The 20,846-nt window shown below is 45.3% G+C and overlaps 1 protein-coding gene across 2 annotated transcripts in view; it reads left to right on the top strand.

The window, feature by feature from the left end:
- The window catches only part of LOC144773609 (transient receptor potential cation channel subfamily M member 2-like), a 1,291,174-nt gene that overhangs the window by 284,696 nt on the left and 985,632 nt on the right, over window positions 1-20,846 (top strand). For both annotated transcript variants that reach the window (XM_078658751.1, XM_078658750.1), the window contains exons 8-10: window positions 5,816-5,877; window positions 10,041-10,232; window positions 14,237-14,339. In XM_078658751.1, coding sequence (XP_078514877.1) covers window positions 5,816-5,877; window positions 10,041-10,232; window positions 14,237-14,339 — 357 coding nt within the window. The remainder of the gene's footprint in view (window positions 1-5,815; window positions 5,878-10,040; window positions 10,233-14,236; window positions 14,340-20,846) is intronic.

Below are 20,846 nucleotides of genomic sequence, written 5' to 3'. Positions count from 1 at the left end.
TGCTTGGTGTGCACAGACTGCTTGTTGTGCATACAGTGCTGTGTGTATGTGGCCTTGGCATTGACTGATGTGCATCCCCTGATGTCCTGTGGTGTGTTGATTTTTGCTTTCACGTGAATGTGTGGTTGGTTTGGTGTGGCAGTGTGGTTCTGTGCAGGTGGCCCTCTTGTGTGATTTGTGCTATGTTTTGTGTTTTGTTCTTGAGTGATGTTGTGCACTTGTGTTGTGTTTGGGCTCCCATTGCCCTTCCACAGTTTGGCTGACAGGGTATATCTGTTTCTGATGTGGTTCTGTGTGTGTGTTCCTGTGGTGTTTGTGTTTTTGGGCAGGCATCTGTTCAGGATTCCCTGTGGGTGTTCTGTTTGTATCTACACCCAGGGTGTGTGTTTGTTTGTGTGTATTTGTGCTGGGAAGTATTGGCAGCCTTCAGTGTGATTGACACTGGTGGTGTATGTTCCTTGTCAGCCACCCCTGCAGTGGCTGTCTCCCTGGTTGTTTGTTGTGTGGTCCAGGGTGTGTATTGTGCTTGCTTGTTGCTGTGCATGGGGGTGCACAGGATGGGCACCTGGCCTGTAACTTGATGGGGTGTGTTGCTGTGTGGTTGGGGGTGGTGTGTCCCTGTGGGCTTTGTGCCCTGCCCAAACCTGGGATTGGCCCTGCCTTCTGCATTGTGCGCATGTGTTGGCCGCGGCGGTGACGTGAGCTGGAACGGAACGTTGCTGCTAGTTTGCAGTCCATGTGTGTCCCGGATGCAGAGGGGTAAATGGTGGCAGGCGGGTCATGTGTGGGTGCCCTTGTGGATATGTTGTGACCCCCAGCAGGGTGTCTGTAGTGGAATTGGGCCCTGTGTCGGCCTGTGTGTTTTTGAGTAGTTGTGTACCTGCGGCGTAATCCGTGGCGGCCCATTTGATGACCGGATGCATATGTATGGCTGGGTCCATGGCGCTCATGACCGGGTCTCTGCTATCGCGCTCCGCTGTTGAGTTTCCGCCGTGTCAGGTTGGGCGGTGTCTCTGCTGCGGTGCGTCTGCTTGTTTGTGCCATCCTAATTTATGGAGCGGGGCGGACATCATTCCGCACGGCGGTAAGTCTCCATTGGCTCCCACGGTGGCGGCGCACTTTGATGGCGGTGCGCGTCGCTGCGGACGGGAAATTACCTATGTTTTACTATACTAATGGGGCGGACGTGAGTACCCCTGCTCATGGGCGGAAAAAGGCATTGTTCCGCCCACCACCACCACCGCGGTGGTGCCACCGCCCGCTATCCTAATGGACCCCGGTATGTTAATGTGAAACAGCTACACTGTGTTTAAGCCCCTAGGCAGGTATTTTGTGGAATCCTGCAGAACAGTTATAAGCAAGGGTTTTGTTGTTGGGGATCCACCTGAACAAACCATGTAGTTAGAGGATTTGCACTATGGTAATTCTTATTAAGCTCTATAAGTGGGGATTTTATTTTTACAACTGTTTTTTGTACATATTTGTAATTTTATCACTGTATTCCTGACAGTTGCCTTATGAGAAGGCTTATGACCAACATAGTAGGTCTAAATTGGTTAGAGTGAAAAGCCAATGATGGTTATAAGCCTAATTGATTTATAAAGAAGTGTCACGATAAAGGCAGTAGGCAAATATCTCGTCCTCGCCCAAGCAGTGGTTACCCAGCAATCACAACTATTGGTGGTGCCCTGGCTCCCCAATTATGCTGTTACTATGCTTTCTTGTGGCGCACCTCCGTCCCAGCTTAACATCACAGACCTGACATGATCATCAGCTGTCTGTATTGAACCCGGAAGCTTCTAAATTCCATGAAACGCTGAGAATGGTGGTTTACTTCACTCTAGGTCAGCCTCGTTCTGGGAGCAGGAGTTGCTGACTCGTCCTCTTTTGCTAGCTTCTATATTGCGCAAGCTTTACCTAAGAGTATTGGAGTGCATTACATTTCCCCAGATTTCAGCCTTTGGTTGCAACTGAGTGGTTTGGAAGCTATGGAATAGCAGCTAGGGGTGGGCGAAGTATTCCGTTCCGCCGACTGAATTGGTGAAAATTTGGTGACCCCGCATTACTCTTGTAACAGAGTTCGGGCCAAATTCTGCCAATCACTACATAGTTTTATTTTCTAACATGCATCTCCAGAACAGGAAGTTGGCGAGTGCGAGCTTTGGAGTCCCCTAGCATGATATCCAGCTGCTAGTAGGACATCTAGTGAGATTTTTCTAATGTGGGTGGTCGCAACCATTCGCGGTCAGAAGCCTGCCACTTGAGTAGGAAATCTACTTGATCAATAGCAAAATCTACTCAAGTATCTGTTCCCTCTGGTGTGTGCCAATAGCACTGATCTTCCATCACGGAATATGCTCTTGGTGCTAAATCACAGCAAGAGCAGTGCAATCTGCGTTTTTCCACCTGTTGCCAGACCTTCACGGAATCTCAAGGAATTTTAACATCACTCTGCGGAATTCCACACAGTCAAATTCCACGAGTTCCACCCACCCCTAATAGCAGCACGTAGGTGGTGTGTGTGGATATGCATCTGTAAACAATTATATCTAAACCGTCTGAATGTCAAATGTGTAGTGGGTTGTGGTTTCACAGTGGAGGTTCAAGTCTGGAGGCCCTCCGCATAACTTGTGTTAGTTGTTGCAGTTCTGTTGTGTAGGGCCAGTTGAATTTGTGCCCTTTCAACAACCTAGGTGGTTAGTTTTTGTTTCCAAGCCTAAACAATCATGAGGGTAGCAGTGGAAAATAACAGCACAAACCTCAGTAGTAGTGGTCAATGTTACATGGGACCAAATTTAAATTCGATCTGGTGCTTCAACAGACTACACCCTTGCTACCAAGAATTGTAAATAAGGTGATAACTAAACAAATCTCAAACATATGAATCCAACCTTGTCTGGAGCACACACCAGCTTTGGACAAACAATGTACATTTAATTAGAAAAATATAAAAAGTTTTTATTCTAACACTGAATTACAATTTACGACACACCATTAAATAAGTGTCCACATACTCAGTATGCAAAGAGTGGAACCAATTGATTTGCTAATATTTTGTGATTGCAATGAACCAACATGAGTTTTGTCAAGATAACTTCTTCAGGGCTATCTAGAGGGATTTCAACCACAGTCCAGAAGTAATGACCCATAGATTGTTATAGAACATTTGTCATATGCAGTAAGCCAATAATGTCACAACAAGTTATGAAATTGTATGTCATGAAGTCCCAGAGTGATCCGACAAATATGTAGATGGCGGCGAGTATCATATTTATAAGGTGGAAAGCAACAGGCAGATTTAAAAGAATTGGTGCATCTCTGCATATTAGCAGAGATGCTTCAACTATATTGCATGATGGAAAAAAAGCCCTGCGCCACAATGGATGCGTCACATTTACAATGCAGTGCACTGTGCCACAAGAATAGACATATGCGTGATGCATCGTTTGGCAGAAAGGCAGCGCATTGCTGGCGTTGTCGTAAGCACAACGCAACTCCAGCAATGGTCAGGTAATCCTATTCTCATCATGCTGCTCACTCCTCACACCTGCTTCAATCAGGCGCAAGGTTTTGACACAATAGTGCCGTAAAAGTAACTCAGTGAAATCTTGTAGATTTCACTGCGTCCCTTTTTACGAGGCTTCCTTGCGATGGAAAGCCCACCCTGCGTACATTATACCTGATGCAGGTATAATGTAGCACAGGGCTTTACAACGTGACGCATCTCACTAAATGCATCCCGTTGTCAATATGTTGCATCGTGGTGCATTGTTTACGATTCCACTGCGTCACAGAAAGGACACAACAGCGGCATAAAGTTGTCACAGGGGGCTTGTAAATCTGCCCCTTAATACTTAGTCCACAGACCAGAGTGTTGAATTCCACCTGAATAATAATGAGCACAATACTGAAATCCTCAGCAAAGTGCTTAAACTTGGGACAAGGTCCTATGTTTCCGAAGCAGCAGTCATTTTTCAAATCCAGCAACCGAGTAAGTGATGTCTCTGCAGTTCTCTTTTTCCCTGATCCCTGTGCCTCAAGAGTCCTTGTATTTCAAAGCTCCAAGTTCCAGTATCAATAGATAAATGGATTAATGTAGACAGACAGAACAGATAAGTAGACAGATAAATATGAATGTAGGTAAACAAGGATAACCTAGTGCAGTAGAGAATCGCTCTGTTGCTTATAACTAATAAACGATAGTCTCCGACAGTTAAGAGGTTGATCTACTGTCTCCAGCTGATTAAGTAACTTGGGGGCATATCTACAAGGGGTTTGTATCACCAACGTCGCTTTTTCTGACACTCCAGAGGCACAATGCCCTGCTCCATATTTCCAGTTAAAATATCGTCCCCTTTCTCGCAGGTATCTGCAGCAAGGGGGCATGCAGTTGGTATCGCTGCGGACGGTGCACCGTAACACCCGTTCCTTTTTGATGCTGCCCCAGATTTTCAAAGATCTGTAAATCTGAGGCAGCACAAAAAAAATTAACACCACTGAAAAGCAGGTGTTAGATTGGCACATACTTTTATTTCTCCTCATTTTTGCTCTTTCTATATGTGCTGCATTCTGCAGCACAAATAGGAGAAAATTGCCTGTGGAGTGGTGTGGCTCACTGGTTAGAGGCGGCAGACCCGGAAGCAGAGAACGGCCCGGGACCAGGGTTCAATTCCCGACGCTGCAGGGTCATGCTTACGACAACGCCAGCAATGCGCTGGAGATGTGTGGCTCACTGGTTAGAGGAGGCAGACCTGGACGCAGAGGTCAGCCCGGGACCAGGGTTCAATTCCCGGCTCGGCGGGGTCTTGAGTCCTAAAATGTGCATGGACTCGACAATTCTCGCTCCGGTGCCTACTCGATTCACGGGTTCACACTCTGCAACTCTGGGCAATAGCTTGCTTAATCTCCACAACGGCCCCTCGCGGCGGGATGCCTGGCTTTCACCTTGCGGATACCCTGCTGGGGTTATCTCACAGGGGAATACCAGGACGGGTTCCCTAAGCAAGCGCTTAGAAACCACTCGGTGATTTGCGCTATATAAATTCCTGTACATTTACATTTACATTTACATGGACCAGGGTCAGCGGACTCGACAATTCTCGCCTCGGTGCCTACTCTAACCAGGGATCACACTCTGCAACTCTGGGCATTAAGCTTGCCTCATCTCTACAACGGCCCCCCACAGATGCCGGGAATGCCTGGTTTCACCTTGGAGATACCCAGAAGGGACCATCTCACAGGGAAAGCCAGGACGGGTTCCCCAGCGTTCTTCAGCGCCGGGACGCTTACGGGCAGCTGTGCGCTTTACAAGTCCCATACATTTAAATTTAAATATTGTTTGTGCAGGAAGGTGTCCCTTCCTGCACATAAACAATCATTCCCTGCAACACAGACACCCTTGCACCATGGTGCAAGGATACCTGCATTACAGGGAATCATCCCTGCAACACAGGCACCCTTGCACTGTGGCTCAAAGGTGTCTGTGTTGGCGCAAGGCAGCTTTTTTTAGCACCAATGCAAAGGAAAAGTCAGGGGTGTCGTACCTTTTTGTTTCATTCTATGACCATGATTTAGGGGCATTTTAATACCACAGTAATGCATTTATTATTGCAGGGGTGGATTTGTATTTTATCTAACAGTTTGTTTTTCTGTTTTATGGCTAGCTCTGTGTTTTATTCACTATCGATGTCTTTTCTCTATTGTAATGTTGGTTTCTTACTGTAATGCATTTCTTCTTGCGTAGGCAGGTTTTGTTGTGTATTTTTTCCATGATTGGCTTTGTTTCATTCGTTAACGAATAGTTTTTCTGTTCTAGGGGAGGACATGAAGATCCCCATTGTGTGTGTGGTGTTGGAAGGAGGTCCAGGCACCCTGGATGTAAGTATCGCTAGATGCACTATGAACGTGCTTGAAAATGGTGGTTAAAGGGGAGGGAGACTTGGGCCGGGCATCAGCCCGCTAGTCGCACTTTTAAAACACCCCTCCAGCACCAGAGCCATTCGTCAAGAATAATTTTAGACCTACCAAGATGGATCCACAACTACGCTGGTTCCAGATCCCGATGAGAGAAGAGTTTAAGATATTGACCCATGCAAAGAAAGCCCTGCACAACGGAGGACCGGTATACATAAGCAAACTCCTGACCCTCCACCAACATACCCGACACCTACAGTTCATAAGGAGAAGGATGATGCAACATAATGAAATCAATTACCTTCCAATGTATTCCAAAAATATATTCTTTATTATTTTTCCATTTAAAACTGAGGACATCAGCCAACGCGTTTCATTCCGATTGGAACTTCGTCAGGGCGTAAATCGTGAGTAATGTGTGTCAGTACCACGGACTTTCAAGTAGAAACAAATAGTCATAATCCTAGGTCTTCCGTAATCACCAGGAGGTTAGGTCATAAGACACAAATCGCTCTGCAGCACCTCGGAACCGCCACTACATTACGCAACCTCGACACAGGATCTTGCAAAGCTCTGCATCCAGGATTTAAGGTACTTTGTTAAGCTGGCCTAACTTCATCCCTCTGTCTGGCCTGTGCTCCATCGCAGCCAGCCTGAACTTGTGACTATGTACCGGTCTGGCGTGACCACATAACCACAGTTGGTGCTTTGTGACTCTAGGCACTACTTTCACTTAAAACTTTGAAACTGCATATCCATAGTTCTAATGATTCGATTTTTGTAAACTCAATGACCCCCGGGGGCTTGCTAAGGATGTGGACCACTGGCTCTGAACCAGGGTTGAGAAGCTATCTGAGGGGAGGGGAAGGGGGGTACAAAGAATGGTGGTCAGGGGCCACACCAGAAAGAAGAGGGGGATAAAAACTTAAAGATACAGAGTTTTGTAAAGGCCCCCAAAGTAACCAATCCCAATATGTGCCAAGGAAGAAAGGGTTCTCTGATAAACAGGCAGAGAGGTCCATCCCTCAGAGTACTGAGTGCTACAAGTATGGGCATTCCAAGGGAGATACCAAATGTAGCAAGAGGGCACATCCCCCACGTTGGGGAAGACACCTTGGCTCCTGAGTGTGGCGCTTGGGGAGGAGGGTCCCTAAGGGTTAGTGAGATGGTTCCACAATCCTGTTTCTGTCAAATGCATCATCAATGGACACAGGGTGGGGGTTCTGAGACACAGGAGCCAATATGGCTAGTGTCTAGTATCTGCTGTCCTCAGAGCATGTCATACCTGGTACATTCCACCAAGTAATAGCCGCAGACAGAGAGAGACTGCCCAATGGCTATGGTTCCCTTTGAGTGGGGGGGGTCTCAGGTTCTCTAAATGTAGCTGTAAATTGTCTGTTTGACAATGGCCTAGAGCACACTGTATGGAAGGATGTGGAGCTCTGGCCAGACCTCCAGATGTTAGATTTGCCTGAATTGGTCTGTATGTCCACACGGCTCATTGGTGCCCAAGAGGGGAGTAAAGGAAGCCTAAATAAATGGCCCAGGCAGCTGCCAAGAGGAGGAAGGGCTGGGGATGTGGGAAACCAGCTCCTGGAGTTCTCATGGCTAGGTTGACGTGGCTCCTGAGGAAGCCACCACTGAACCTACTGGGGAGGATATTGCCCCCCCTTAAAAACCTGCCTGAGCTTGCTGGATGACAAGTTGAGGATGGGCTGACCAAGAAGGAATTCTGCAAGGCACGTACACAGAGCCCAACCGTAGAGGGCTTGATGCTACAAGCTGAGCCTCAGGCAGCAGGTGATTACTCTGGAGAGCACGTTATCTAGTGGGAGAATGACTTCCAATACAGTGAGCCTAAGGTTCCTGGACCCAGGGCATCCTTTATGCTGGTGGTCCCCCAGTGTTACAGGGACTTCCAACTGGGAATAGCTCATGACATATCCATGAGAAGACATCTGGGGCAGAACAAGACCTTTGCCAGGCTTGACCCCCACTTCTACTGGGCCCAGATGAAGAAAGACTGGGATACAATCTGTGGGATTGTCCAACCTGCCAGCCAGTCAGAAAAGCAGAGCAAAAGTTGAAAGCTACCCTGATTCCCTTGCCTGTCATTGGCACTCTCTTTAAAAGAGTGGGCATCAATATTGTTGGTCCCTTGGACACAAGACCGCTTTAGGCAAGAGGTTTATCCTGCTCTTGGTTGGCCACGCCACACAATACCCAGAGGCCATCACTCTGAGGTCACCAACAGTACCTCTAGAGCGTTAGTCACAGGTTAATTTGGGGGTTGCATGGGCTTTACCATGAGTGATTGTGGTTGCTGCTTGAGTAGGGTTTTAACCCCCTCAACCAGTAACCCATTTCCCCAACATTAGATTTGCCAACATAAGATTCATGTGGTCTTTACAGAAATCATTTGAGATTGGCAATGCATTGCCTGGGACACAAGATCAATTCAGTGAACCTCTTATCTTTCTTGTATCCTATTTCCTGTTGCATGTGGCTCTTTATGTCGGATGGAAGGTGTTTCAGATGAGCACAGTCAATTGAAATGCATGAAGAGGTTACTCAAGTGACTCATTTGAGCTTAAAGAAAGACACCAAAAAATAGAGAGTTTTACATTGGCAAAGCATGTTAAATAGTCTGAGAGAAGAAAGGTCTTTTTGTATTTTTTTTCCTTGGCCGCTTTGTAGTTCATGTCAAATCTAACAGAAAAACATGGCATTGTGGACTGTGTAGGGTTGCTTTTACCATTATAGGTATATGATTAGCAATTCCAGCATACCAAATGATGCTAACCAGAAATAAGTCATGGGTTTCCTTTTCAATATCACCATATTCACCTGCCTGGGTCCCTTCCTGCAGATTACCAGGAGCCGCCTTAAAGTGCACCAGTCTTTGCAAATGAACTGTACATCACTGTGTGCTCTCCTCAAATACAACACACAATTATTATTTTTGCATTACTAGGGCACAATACCCCATAGTCTTTGTGAACACATCCCCATCTGACCCCTTCCGTGCTTCATCTTGTGCCTTTTTAATGCACATAATTTTATGCTCTTCTGATGCAGTCTGCTGTGCTCCCTTGCTGCACATAACACTGTACTCCACTGCACACTGTGCTCCCCTGCTGCACTTCATATTCTTCTCCCTTCTGCATGTTACCATGTGCCCCCCTGCTTCGCGTGAACCTGTGTTTCCCTTCTGTACAACACGCTGTGCTCTGGTGCTGCACTTAATTTTGCATTTCTTACTGCACGATCCTGTGCTCCCCGCTGCACTTCATATTGTACCTCTTGCTGCTCATGATCCCGTGCTCCCCTGCTGCACTTCATATTGTACCTCTTGCTGCCCTCCACCCTGAGCTCCCTTGCTGCACTTATTATTGTACCTCTTGCTGCACATGATCCTGTGCTCCCCTGCTGCTCCCCTGCTGCACTTCATATTGTACCTCTTGCTGCACATGATCCTGTGCTCCCCTGCTGCACTTCATATTGTACCTCTTGCTGCACAGGATCCTGTGCTCCCCTGCTGCACTTCATATTGTACCTCTTGCTGCACAGGATCCTGTGCTCCCCTGCTGCACTTCATATTGTACCTCTTGCTGCACATGATCCTGTGCTCCCCAACTGCACTTCATAGTGTACCTCTTGCTGCACTCCACCCTGTGCTCCCCTGCTGTACCTCTTTCTACCCTTGATCTTGGTCTCACCGCTATACTGCACCCTGGGCTGCCAGGGTGGAGGGTCATGTTGTGCTGTGTGAGCACAGAATGTCTGCTGTTCTAACTCCAAACAGCCATGGGGTTTAAGAAGCTAGCGTGAGTCATTCTCCGTGGGTTGATCTTGCTGTAGATATTTCTAGATTGGAATGGAAAGAGGTGGCTGGTCGTAGCCTGGAAGAGCAGGGACTGAAGCAGAAGGGATGGTGTGGCCAGGCACTTGTACCACAATGTCCTGGAAAGATTGGGATGAGTGAGGAAATGGGGACGCCTTCTTCCCCGTTTGGTAGTAATAGGCTTTGGGGCTAGGTTAAGTAATGCAACCAAGTCTTTTGCTTGGAGTGTGTGTGTGCCCGTTGCAGTGTCTCTTCCTAAAAGCCACATTTTGCTTCATTTCAGACTATTCACAACTCCATGATTAACAACACGCCATGTGTGATTGTGGAGGGCTCAGGGCGTGTTGCTGACGTCATAGCTCAGGTGGCTGATATGAACCCTTCAAAAATCACAGTCGCCTTGATCACGGAGAAGCTGCATAGTCTCTTTACGGATACCTTCAATGAAAAGCAGATTATCGCCTGGACTAAGAAGGTGAGACCCCCCTCTACAGCTGGATGGACATTTAGGAGCATCACACAAAGTGCGGCCATTCCAGAGGCGGGCATCCTGAGTGTGGATTACTTTTACCACTCAAGAGATGCAGCCCACAGCTGAATGCGCAGCATTGTTCCATCACTCCAAGGGCACCCTACCCAGAGATGATACTTGTTTTACTTCCACCACTCAGTGTGAGGCCTAGTAAACCAGATGCTTGTCTTACATCCACCAGTGAGCTTGAGGCTTAGTACACTAGATGCTTGTTTTAACTTTCATCTCTCAGCTTGAGGCCTAGTACACTGCATGCATGTTTTACTTTAATCTCTCAACGTGAGGCCTAGTACACTGCATGCATGTTTTACTTCCACCACTAAGCTTGAGGCTTAGTACACTTGATGCTTGTTTTACTTTAATCTCTCAGCGTGAGGCCTAGTACACTGCATGCATGTTTTACTTTAATCTCTCAACGTGAGGCCTAGTACACTGCTTGGATGTTTACTTCCACCACAAACACATTTTTTATAAAATGCCTCAAGAATTTTCAATTCTATTAATGACTTGGAGGCGAGGATTTTGCTCCCCTCCTCTGCCAAAACTATAAACTCTTTGGAAAATCCAGGTGTCTTGAGCACAAGGGCTGTGCATATCACCTGAATGAGGAAGACCTGCTTTCCGGTAAGCTTCAGCCCAGATCACCTTTCTGGGCTTTTTCTTGATAGTCCGTTCCATCAAGGGGGAGCAACATAGGTGCCATATACCTTGATAAACCTCCTATATTAACCTGTGAGGGCCAAGAATGCCCGCGCCTAATTTTGAGTTTTTGGGGGCTTCCAGGCCCAAATGGTCTCTATCTTAACCTGGAGGGCTGCACAATACCCCCAGCCACCAGGCGTACCAGGTACACCACAGACTCCTGCCCTAGCTCGCACCTACTGCCCTTGATAGTCAGACCAGAGTTTAAAAGGGCCTGAAGCACTTCATGCAATTGAAAGAGGTGGTCCCTCCATCTGCTACCGAAGGCAGCTATGTCATCATAGGGCAGCTATGTCCTCATAGGGCAGCTATGTCCTCATAGTAAGAGGCTCTGAAGGCCTCCGTACCAGCAAGGACCTGGTTTACCTACCTCTGGAAGGTGGCAGGGGCATTTTTTGTTCCAAAGGGCTTCACTTTAAAATCAAAGTGGCTCTCTGGAGGAGAAAAGGCTGACCTCTCTTTAGTCCCTTCATTTAGGGCAATCTGCCAGAACCTTGAAGTTAATCAGAAGTGCCTTGGAACTTGGCTGCTACTAATCTATCAATGAGCTAATCTGCCCTGGTGATGTGGTGAGCTTCAGTAACTGAGCTGAGCACACTGTAGTCCACACAGGCAGGAGTTCTAGGGCTTTGCCTGGTGGGGCAGCTTTTGTTACCATCAGAAATTTGCTGAACAGGGGTTACTGGAGTGCTCAATCACCCCTAGCTCTAACATCTTAAAGGCCTCCTCTTTGATGCTGGCCGTCACTTTATTAAACAGTCAGTATATTTTGTTTTTGACTGGGTGGCGGTCTCCGGTGTCAATATCAAGAGTACAAAGATATGTAAGCCCAGGAGTGAGGGAAAATAGTGAGGCAAACTGTCCCAACAAATGGAGATAGTCTGTCTGCTTTTCTGGGGTCAAGGTAGGGGAGAAGTTGCCACCCTACACTGATCCATCTCTCTCCTTTGACAGGAGGTCAGAGGGAGGTTTACTCCCCTTCAGCTATCACCAGCAGAATGGTGAACTCTGACATGTCGTAGTGTGGCTTGAGACAGTTGATATTTAGGACCGTTATGGGGCATCTGGGGGTCTTGAGGTCCACCAGGTAGGTGGCCTGCCCCATTCTCACAACTATCTAATAAGGTCCAGTCCAACAGTCTTGGAAGGTCCTGGGCTCCCCAGGCACCATTACTGGCATTTTGGGCCCAGCTTGAAATTCCACAAGGGTTGCTGTCTGGTCATACCATCCCTCCATAACTTCCTGGCTAGCATCCAAGTTCTCAGAAGCTTTCTCACAGAATTTGGCCATCTGGTTTCTGAAGGTTAGCATGTTGCTAACTATATCCTGGGGGGTTTCTTGGAAACTTGCTCCCACCCTCTTTACCAGACTAAGAGGTCCGCTAACAGGATATCGATATAGAGTTTCAAAGGGGCTAACTCTAACCCCCTTATGTGGCACCTTCTTGTAGGCAAAGAGCAGGCATGGCAAGAGGACATCCCACTTCAGCCTCATTCACTCAGGCAGGCCCATAATCATGCCCTGCAGGGTCGTTTTGAATCTTTCTACAAGCCCATTTGTTGGAGGATTGTAGGGTGTAGAAAACTTGTAACTCCACGCTCCTTTTACATTGACTTCTTATACGCAGACATGAAGTTGGTCCCCCTGTCAGACACCACTTCTCTGGTGAAGCCTGGCTCGAAGCCGATTGTAGTGACAAAAAAGGGTTGTTAGGCCCTTTGTGTGAAGGCACAGCACAGGTTGTGCTCATCTCCACCCTCTCATCCTGCCAGTGGATTGCCCATTGAGGCACCCCTAATCCCTTTATACTGTGCCTGTCTGGAAGGAATTCTCAGTCTTTCAGCTACACCCAGTCAAGCGACCCAAGACAGACTGTATGCATAAAAGGGCAGGAAAATGTATACTTTCTAAAAGTGACATTTCCAAAATTGTAATGAAAAATCTGACTTTTCCATAAAAGAGGGTTTATCATTGCAAAATCCTTGGTACCAAACATGATATATCAACCTGCTCCCAATTAGGAATTGCAGCTTATTAAATGTAATAAGGAATACCCATTGTTATCCTAATGAGAGAGAGGCCTCAGTGAAAAACAAATTTAGGAGTTTTTCACGACCAGTCATGTAAAACCTAAAAGTACATGTCCAACCTTTTAATTACATAGCACCATGCCCTGTGGGCTACCTAGGGCCTACATTAGGACACGTGTGTAATTAAAGGGAAGTTTAAGGCTTGGCAAGGGGGTTTTAATGCTAGGTCGGCATGATAGTATAACATTGCATTCATGCTGCAATGGAAGGCCTGGGGCATGTTTTTGAGTGCTACTTAGGTGGGTGGCAGAATAAGTGCTGCAGGGCCTTGTGTACCATTTAATTTACAGGCAGTGGTATAGGGTATACCACTCTACAAATGACTTGTAAGTAAACTAAGTATGGCAATTGGGTATCTGCCATTCAAACCATGTTTAGGGAAGTGAGCACAAGCACTTTAGAAATGGTTAGCAGTGGTAAATTGCACAGAGACCCTAGTCCAACAAAAACGAACTTCAGCAAAAATGATGAGGTAAGTAGACAAAGGCGTTGGAGAAGACCACCCTAAGACTGACCGGTCTAACAGTTTCCTGGAAAAATCCTGAGGTCAAGAGCAACCTGTTTTGTCGGCAACACCTAAGGTATCTTCCTTCCTAACTGAGGCCCTTTTCTTCTGGAAATGTTTGAAAAATGAAAAGCTGATAACAAAAAGGGAATCCGTGGTGGAAACTAGTCGCCAGGTACCCCTGCAAACTGTCTCCAACTGCAAGGTCCCAAGGGTCCCACAATTCAAAACATCCAACCATGTCATTGAAGGGCAATCTTCAGGGTAAGAATCCTTACGGTGATGAGCTCCAGGCCTATGGAACTCTCTGGATATGTAAATCATGTACCTACATGGTGCTTGCTGCCTGAAAATATGTGGTTACAATCTGTCATGCAATGACATAGCACTCACTCCTTACGGAAGCATGTTGCCACCAAGTTCAGCATGTAAATTTCAGGGAGCAACCTTGCTGCTCCAGCAAGATGAGGGATGTTCATCTCTGCCACCGTCCCTCATGAGCGAGGCAGGAAAGCTGTCATAATATGAGGTGAACAGGATATTTATTCAACATCATCTCCTTTAAATCCCAGCTATTATTTATGGTTGATCGTCTCAATCTGTGACAGCACATTAGGGCTCATTCCAACATTTTTGCATTACTTTCCAGATCCAGGACATTGTGCGCATGAGCCAGCTGCTCACCATCTTCAGAGAGGACAAGGGAGGTGCACAGGAAGTGGATGTCGCTATCCTCCAGGCTCTCCTGAAAGGTTAGTAAAGAATTCACTGCCATACTACAAAGCTTTCCTAACAGCACATCGATTTGTAAAAACACGCTCATGCCTTGGGAATCATAGCACTGAATAACAGGTGTTTATTATTACCCAAACCAGTGGTACTTATTGTATTTACCTCAGTAGGATCAAAGGCTAGTGGACCCACTGGGATTTGAACTTGCAACCGTGAAGTCAAACACAAGTTTCTGGAGAGGGTGCATTAGTCTAATGAACCACCAGACCCATATGAGAAATGGCATATAACATGTGGCATGTATAATACATAGTAAGAGACATAAAATGCAAAACACAAACACATTTATTATTGGTATCAGCACTACCCACACCCTAGCGCTGTTAGATATATGCGTATTTCTATTTATTTTCATCTTGGGTGTTCGGGTCCATCATTGCTTATAACCATAATTAGGTTTAGGTTTAAGGCTTTATAAAGCGCATGGCTACCTGCAAGCATCCCAGCACTTGGCAATTTCATTGTTTTTTGGTTCGCATGTCTCAGCCATGATGTTTCATATTGTTTTATTTTAATTGATTTTTCAGTTTAGAAATTGTTTTTTAACTTATTTTTTTAATTTTTTTGTGAATGCTGTTTGGAACCATAGCTGATAAATATCCATGCGTTGAAGCTTTTGGGTTATGCAACCAGTTTTCTAGTTCATAACCCTAAAGTGATACTAATCCTATTTTGCTTTGTGAACCACAGCTGTACATTTAGTGAACCATTTTTGGTTTTTACCAAAGATTCATGAAATGTTTTTGACTCCCTTATTGCCAACAACCCTGTTTCACAAACTCTGGATCTAGGCTGATGACGCTAGCTCCTTTTTTTGATCAGGGGATGTTGAAGCCTCATCCTTTCTGTGAAGCTGTGACCGTCCTGCCCTATCATACACTGTCATAAACATTGCTGCAAGTGGCTTTGTGAACATAATAGTCTGGTTTGTGAACCTTGTAAAGGAGAGAACAATCACTCTCCTCCTCCCACCACAGGAAGATGGTTTGCTATCCAGCCCTGCTTGTATGCAAACCGGAAGTCATCTCCACCAATCACATTTATTTTCCAAAGTGAAGTTCAGAAATGTTCTTCAACTCACCACTATTTAAATGAATTTCATCAATTTACATAAAGGATCTAATCAGAAGGAACTTCGATCTATAAAATATGTAGGTGTCCCTCCAAATGTGATTCCCTTAAAAAATAATCTTTGACTCCCCCAGTTTTGATGGGAGAATCCGATGTGGATGAGTTTTGCAGCTGGCAAATTTGGTGCCAGACAAAAGTTATTAACAAAAAAAGGAAATATTTATACATGTCAGGAATTGTTATAACCTACGACCAGTGAGGTTCTGAGCACAGGTCATCGTTTTCATCTCCTTTGTTCCTACACCCCCCTTCTCACCATTTGGTTTGTTCTGTTCTTGCTCTTCCACCGTTAGAATGTTGGGCAGTTTGTGGCTGAGGAGTGGAAGATGGAAGGAGCGACAGATAGCTGCACCTGATGTCATGAAGTGTTCATGGTGTTGATATAACTATTGAAGAATATGAGCAGTGTCATTTGTATTACACCTCCAATTATGCTGAGTGGTGAAGGGACCGCCCTTTATGTATCAGAATTGACACTTTGCTTCTGGATTCAATCACCTCATCTGACATCAGTTCTTATGTGAATAAGACCAGCTATCAGCATGCTCTTTAAAGCGCGGTGTGGAGATAGTTCAGAGTTGGCCGCATATAGTGGCCAAGATAGGAGGAGCGCTATGTACTCTCCTTGCCCCATACAGCTTCCATATGCATGTTGACACCCCCTGATCTCTTCACTAATTAAGATCTCTGTTCCTTACTGGGCGAAGCTATCCTCTTGGGAACAGCAGAGTGTAGTGATGAAGCGGAGTCAGCATGGAGTGAAAACTAGGTTTATTTGGGGAGTACTACATGAAGAACCACCCCAGGTTGCTTGCAGTCACCTTGGCTGAAACTGTCAACTCCCCTTGACATAAAAAAAATCCGTGGACGGACCCACTAAGGACGACTCTACTATAAATATTGGAGTGCCAGGGACCACTTAGGTTTGTAAGAAGAACCCTCACCCACCAGCCTAGTTGGTGGCATGCTTCATCATTGGGTTACTAACTGGGTGGCTGAATGCTGCCCAGCTATGCTACAATGCCTGTGTTACAGTGAAGCATTTTTTTTGGGGTGTGTAGTGCTCAAAAAGTCAATGAACATTTGATAGAATGTCAGCACATCAAGAATCAAACAAGGAACTCAATGAGCTGGTACAGTGTTCTAGTGTCACGCTGACCAGAATACTACATGAGTTTCCCCTTTTTAAACAAAAGAAATAAATGGCAAAATAAATAAAGCAACCTTACGATGCACAATATTCTTCGGGACTAGTTAAATATAGGTAAGGAAAGTCTGGTAATGATACAACAAACCAATAATACATCTAGGAGAACACTAAAATATATAACCATATAATGTACTCTATGAACAAAGAATAAAAGTAGGTGCAAAGTAATAAGGGCACCCTATAACTACTATTTCCCTTTACACAAAACCAAAAACAAACAAAAAAAATGATCCATAACTCAAAGGAATCATGCAACTTCTCACATTCCTTTACAACGGTTAAGACAAATGAATCGATTCATGCGGTTCTAGAGAACAAGCTTCTTGTCTCAAATGTTTCAGAGGAGACACAACAATCTTGTCCACAACATTCTTTTGGAATGAGTTTTGCTTAGGTGACATGTTAACCACTTTGGCGACATTCCACCAATGGCGATTGTCAACCCGTACAGCACTGCAACATATTTTTTCTATCCTAACTGGTTCTGAGAATTTGGTGTCCCCTTTCTTGACTAACGTTTTTTTTTAAATACATAATCACCAACAGCAATGGGTTTAACGCAAACACTCTTCTTTCCATCATGATACTTTGTTTGCTTATGTTGTGCTGCGATACTGATAGATCACACACCTGTGTACAGTTCATCAAAAGAAACCTTCTTTTTTAACCAATGAAACATCCAAGCAGGTCTTAATTGAGTTGCAGGTCTCCTGCCCCTGACTAACTCCAAAGGAGACACATTCGTCCACAACATAGTTTGGACAGCTGTTCTGATCACACATTTGTTCGATAAAGCCCATTGAGCGTTTTAACCAGGTTTTGTGAGAATGTGTACAACCAGGCCATTGGTTTGGAGGTGTTATAACTAACCTTAGGAGTGGTTAATGCTACTTGTCTTTAAGAACTCTTCAACATCAGGTGAAACTTATTGCATCCCATTATCTGAAACCAGTGGCTCTGGGTAACCTTTTATGCATAACCACAGCTTTCTGAAAGTTCAGAACAGCCCTAGAATTAGGTTCACCCATAAATGTGACCACGGGCCACTTGGAATAGTAATCCAGGAGTACGAAAGCATACCATGAGTGAGGAGGAAGCAAATTGAATGGCACGGCTAAATCAATGCCCAACTTTGTAGTGTAGCTCCTATTTTCCCAATAGGCTCTGCGCATTGGAATAGTGCCTACAGCAGTAAAGGCCTAGGCCAGACGTTAACTAGGTCTACTACTGTCGATACTAGACTTAATTTTTGGGTTTGCCAGCTAAGCTCAGAGTTCGCTAGAAACTTTCTCGAATGTTCAAGGAAGGATTAACTCCCCTGATTAGACAAGAAGGGATTTAGTTTCTGACAACCATAGAACATGACAACTTTGCTCTCCCCTAATCAAGAGTCAATCTCGAGAGTCGTGTGAGCACAAGGCAATTATTTTACTCAGTCAGTACGTGCATTCTTAGTCTCATCAGAATGTAGAGAAAAGGAAGAGACGGGCGTGTTCAATAAAAGATGTTATTTATTGATCAGTCTCTTTTCTCGTACAAGAGAAATGGATCGATATTATTGCAATACTTATAGTTAAGTAAAGTGCATACATTAGAAGCAATAGTATAAAATAATACTGTAAAAACATTGATATGGTTTCTGAGCCATATGATGTTTAAAATGAATAAAATATATTTACATACACATATACATTTGACTAAACGTACTCAACTGGTGTTTCTAAATACGCCTACCCCGTGTACCTGACCTAAGTCTAATGCGTGGGCGGGAATAGAAAGTTACAGTTTAGTTTAAGTTTGTTTTTGCCAAGTGAATAACTAAAGAATTCTCTAGGAGGGGTTATTCAGTTCTGTACCTGGAATTTAGGATGAATGAGGAATGGTATCTCTTTCTCTGCTCTCGATATTCCAGGCTGCCTGCGAGGGCTGCCCGGAAGCGCCGGTGCTGGGTCTCTCGGCTTGAGATAGCAGCGCGTCTCTCAGCGCGTCAGGAAGGCGGGGCTGCTGGCTGCGGGGTCTGCTTCTGCTCTCGGCTTCGGCAAGTATGGCTGCTCCGTCTTGTCACCACGCGTGTGTTTGCATAGGGCAAGGTCGGCAATATTTATACCTTAAAGGTGCCGGGATTGACGTAAGGATGGACATAGGTACGTCAATAAAGATGTCATACGACTTGCTCGTTAGCACATTCTTTACTAAAGTTCTCTGTGAAATCAAAACAATGGCCGCACGGATTATCCAGGTTGTCATAGGTTTGATTTGTTATGAGAACGTCGTATGCCTTATCAGGGGCTGGAGGAATATCGCTTGTCTAATTAGATCTCAAGCGTTATGACCTAATCAGATAACACGTTCCTGTGCCGTAGTGTGACTGCGTCAGATAACGGTATCTGCATCATGGGGAATTTCTTGCCTCATGGGCTGACTGTTAGTTAACTAGCTAGTAAGTTTAACCAGAATAGGGTCAGGAATAGGGGGATCGAATCAGAACCTATAGAAATACACGACAACTTTAGCCAGGGACCTGACAGCCAAATCTCCACTAATACCCATTGAGTGTCTGTTTTAACACACTTGATACTAGTAGCACACACAACAGTCATTAACCATGGTTTGATCTGCCTGTCCATCTGCGGCCCCCAAAACAGAGATTGCACTCTGTGCTTTGTAAGTGTGGTCCCTAAATGTCCTTCATGGTCTTTTTTTAATAACAAAGTTATAAGTTTCACAAGAGTAATCAACTTATCAGACCTCACAATTAACCCATCATCTATAGACCACTCCTCACATACCTTACTGAATGGCTGGACTTGAGATACAAGGGCTCTCTCTAGGCCAACTGTTAGACCTGTCCGCTTTAGGGTGGCCTTCCTCCAGACTTCTTGCCTGCTTAACTCGTCTGTTTGCTGATTCATTTTGTTGACCTTAGGACTCTGAGTACGTTACCACTGCTGACCAGTGCTAAAGTGCATGTGCTTCTCTCCTAAACATTGGTAATGTTGGTATATACATAGTTGAAATATTTTATTTGCTTATGTCCCTTGTAAAATGGTATACCATATACCCAATGCCTGTAAATTAAATGCTACCAGTGGGCCTGCAGCACTGATTGTGCTACCCACATGTCTCAGGCCTGCTACTGCAGAGTTGTGTTTGCAATTTCACTGCCACTTTGACTTGCCATTTAAAATCCTTTGCCATCCTTAAACTCCCCTTTCATTATAGAGAAGTCACCCCTAAGGCAGGCCCTAGGTAGCCCATAGGGCAGAGTGCTGTGTAAGTTAATGGTAGTGAATGTACTTTTAAGTTTTGCATGTCCTGGTAGTGGAAAACGCCTAGATTCATTTTTCACTACTGTGAGCCCTACTCATCTGATAGGTTAACATTGGGAATTCCTTCATTGTTTATAAGCTGTAACTCCTGATTAGAAAGGAGTAGCTCTGTCATGTTTCATATCTTTGCAATGGTAATGATGCATCCTCTTTACTGGTAAAGTTGGATTTAACATTACTGTTTTAGAATTGCCACTTTGGCTTCGATTCACATCTGGGAAGAGTGACCGCTTCACTTTGTGCATTCCCTCTAGACAGCCACAAACACAGGAGGGGCAGGTATGTCTGAGTGCCCATCTGCATTCTGATGGCTCATCCTGGGCGCAGGATGGGAGGGAGGAACTGACACTTACACCTTAATAGGCAGTGTTCTGCCCCTACAAAAAGACTGATTATACCCTATAGAGAGTCTGGAGCCAGGGCTGGGAAGAAAGGTCTTCTACCCCCACTTCAAAGGCACGCCTGTGTATAAGTAGTAGGTGTCTGACCCCTCAAATCAGACACTTCTGGATTCATAACAAATCTTTGTCACAAGAGCTGCTATCCCTTCGACAAGTGTGTAGATACCTGTCTCATCAGCATCAACGCAGCACTGAGACCACTGCATTGACACCACCACTGCAGGACTATTAACGCATTCCATTAATATATGTTGAGAAACTTGGCACATTGGCTTCAGAATCAATGCATCGTTGGTCTGACCATCCTCTTCAGAAAGCAACACATCAAAATCAACACATGAGGAAAATATTTGCATCTTTCCAACACCGGGAGTGACATTGACGCATCCATCGATG

Source organism: Lissotriton helveticus, chromosome 8, assembly GCF_964261635.1.
Source record: "Lissotriton helveticus chromosome 8, aLisHel1.1, whole genome shotgun sequence".
Lineage (NCBI taxonomy): Eukaryota > Metazoa > Chordata > Amphibia > Caudata > Salamandridae > Lissotriton > Lissotriton helveticus.
This window is presented reverse-complemented; position numbering and strand designations above follow the sequence as displayed.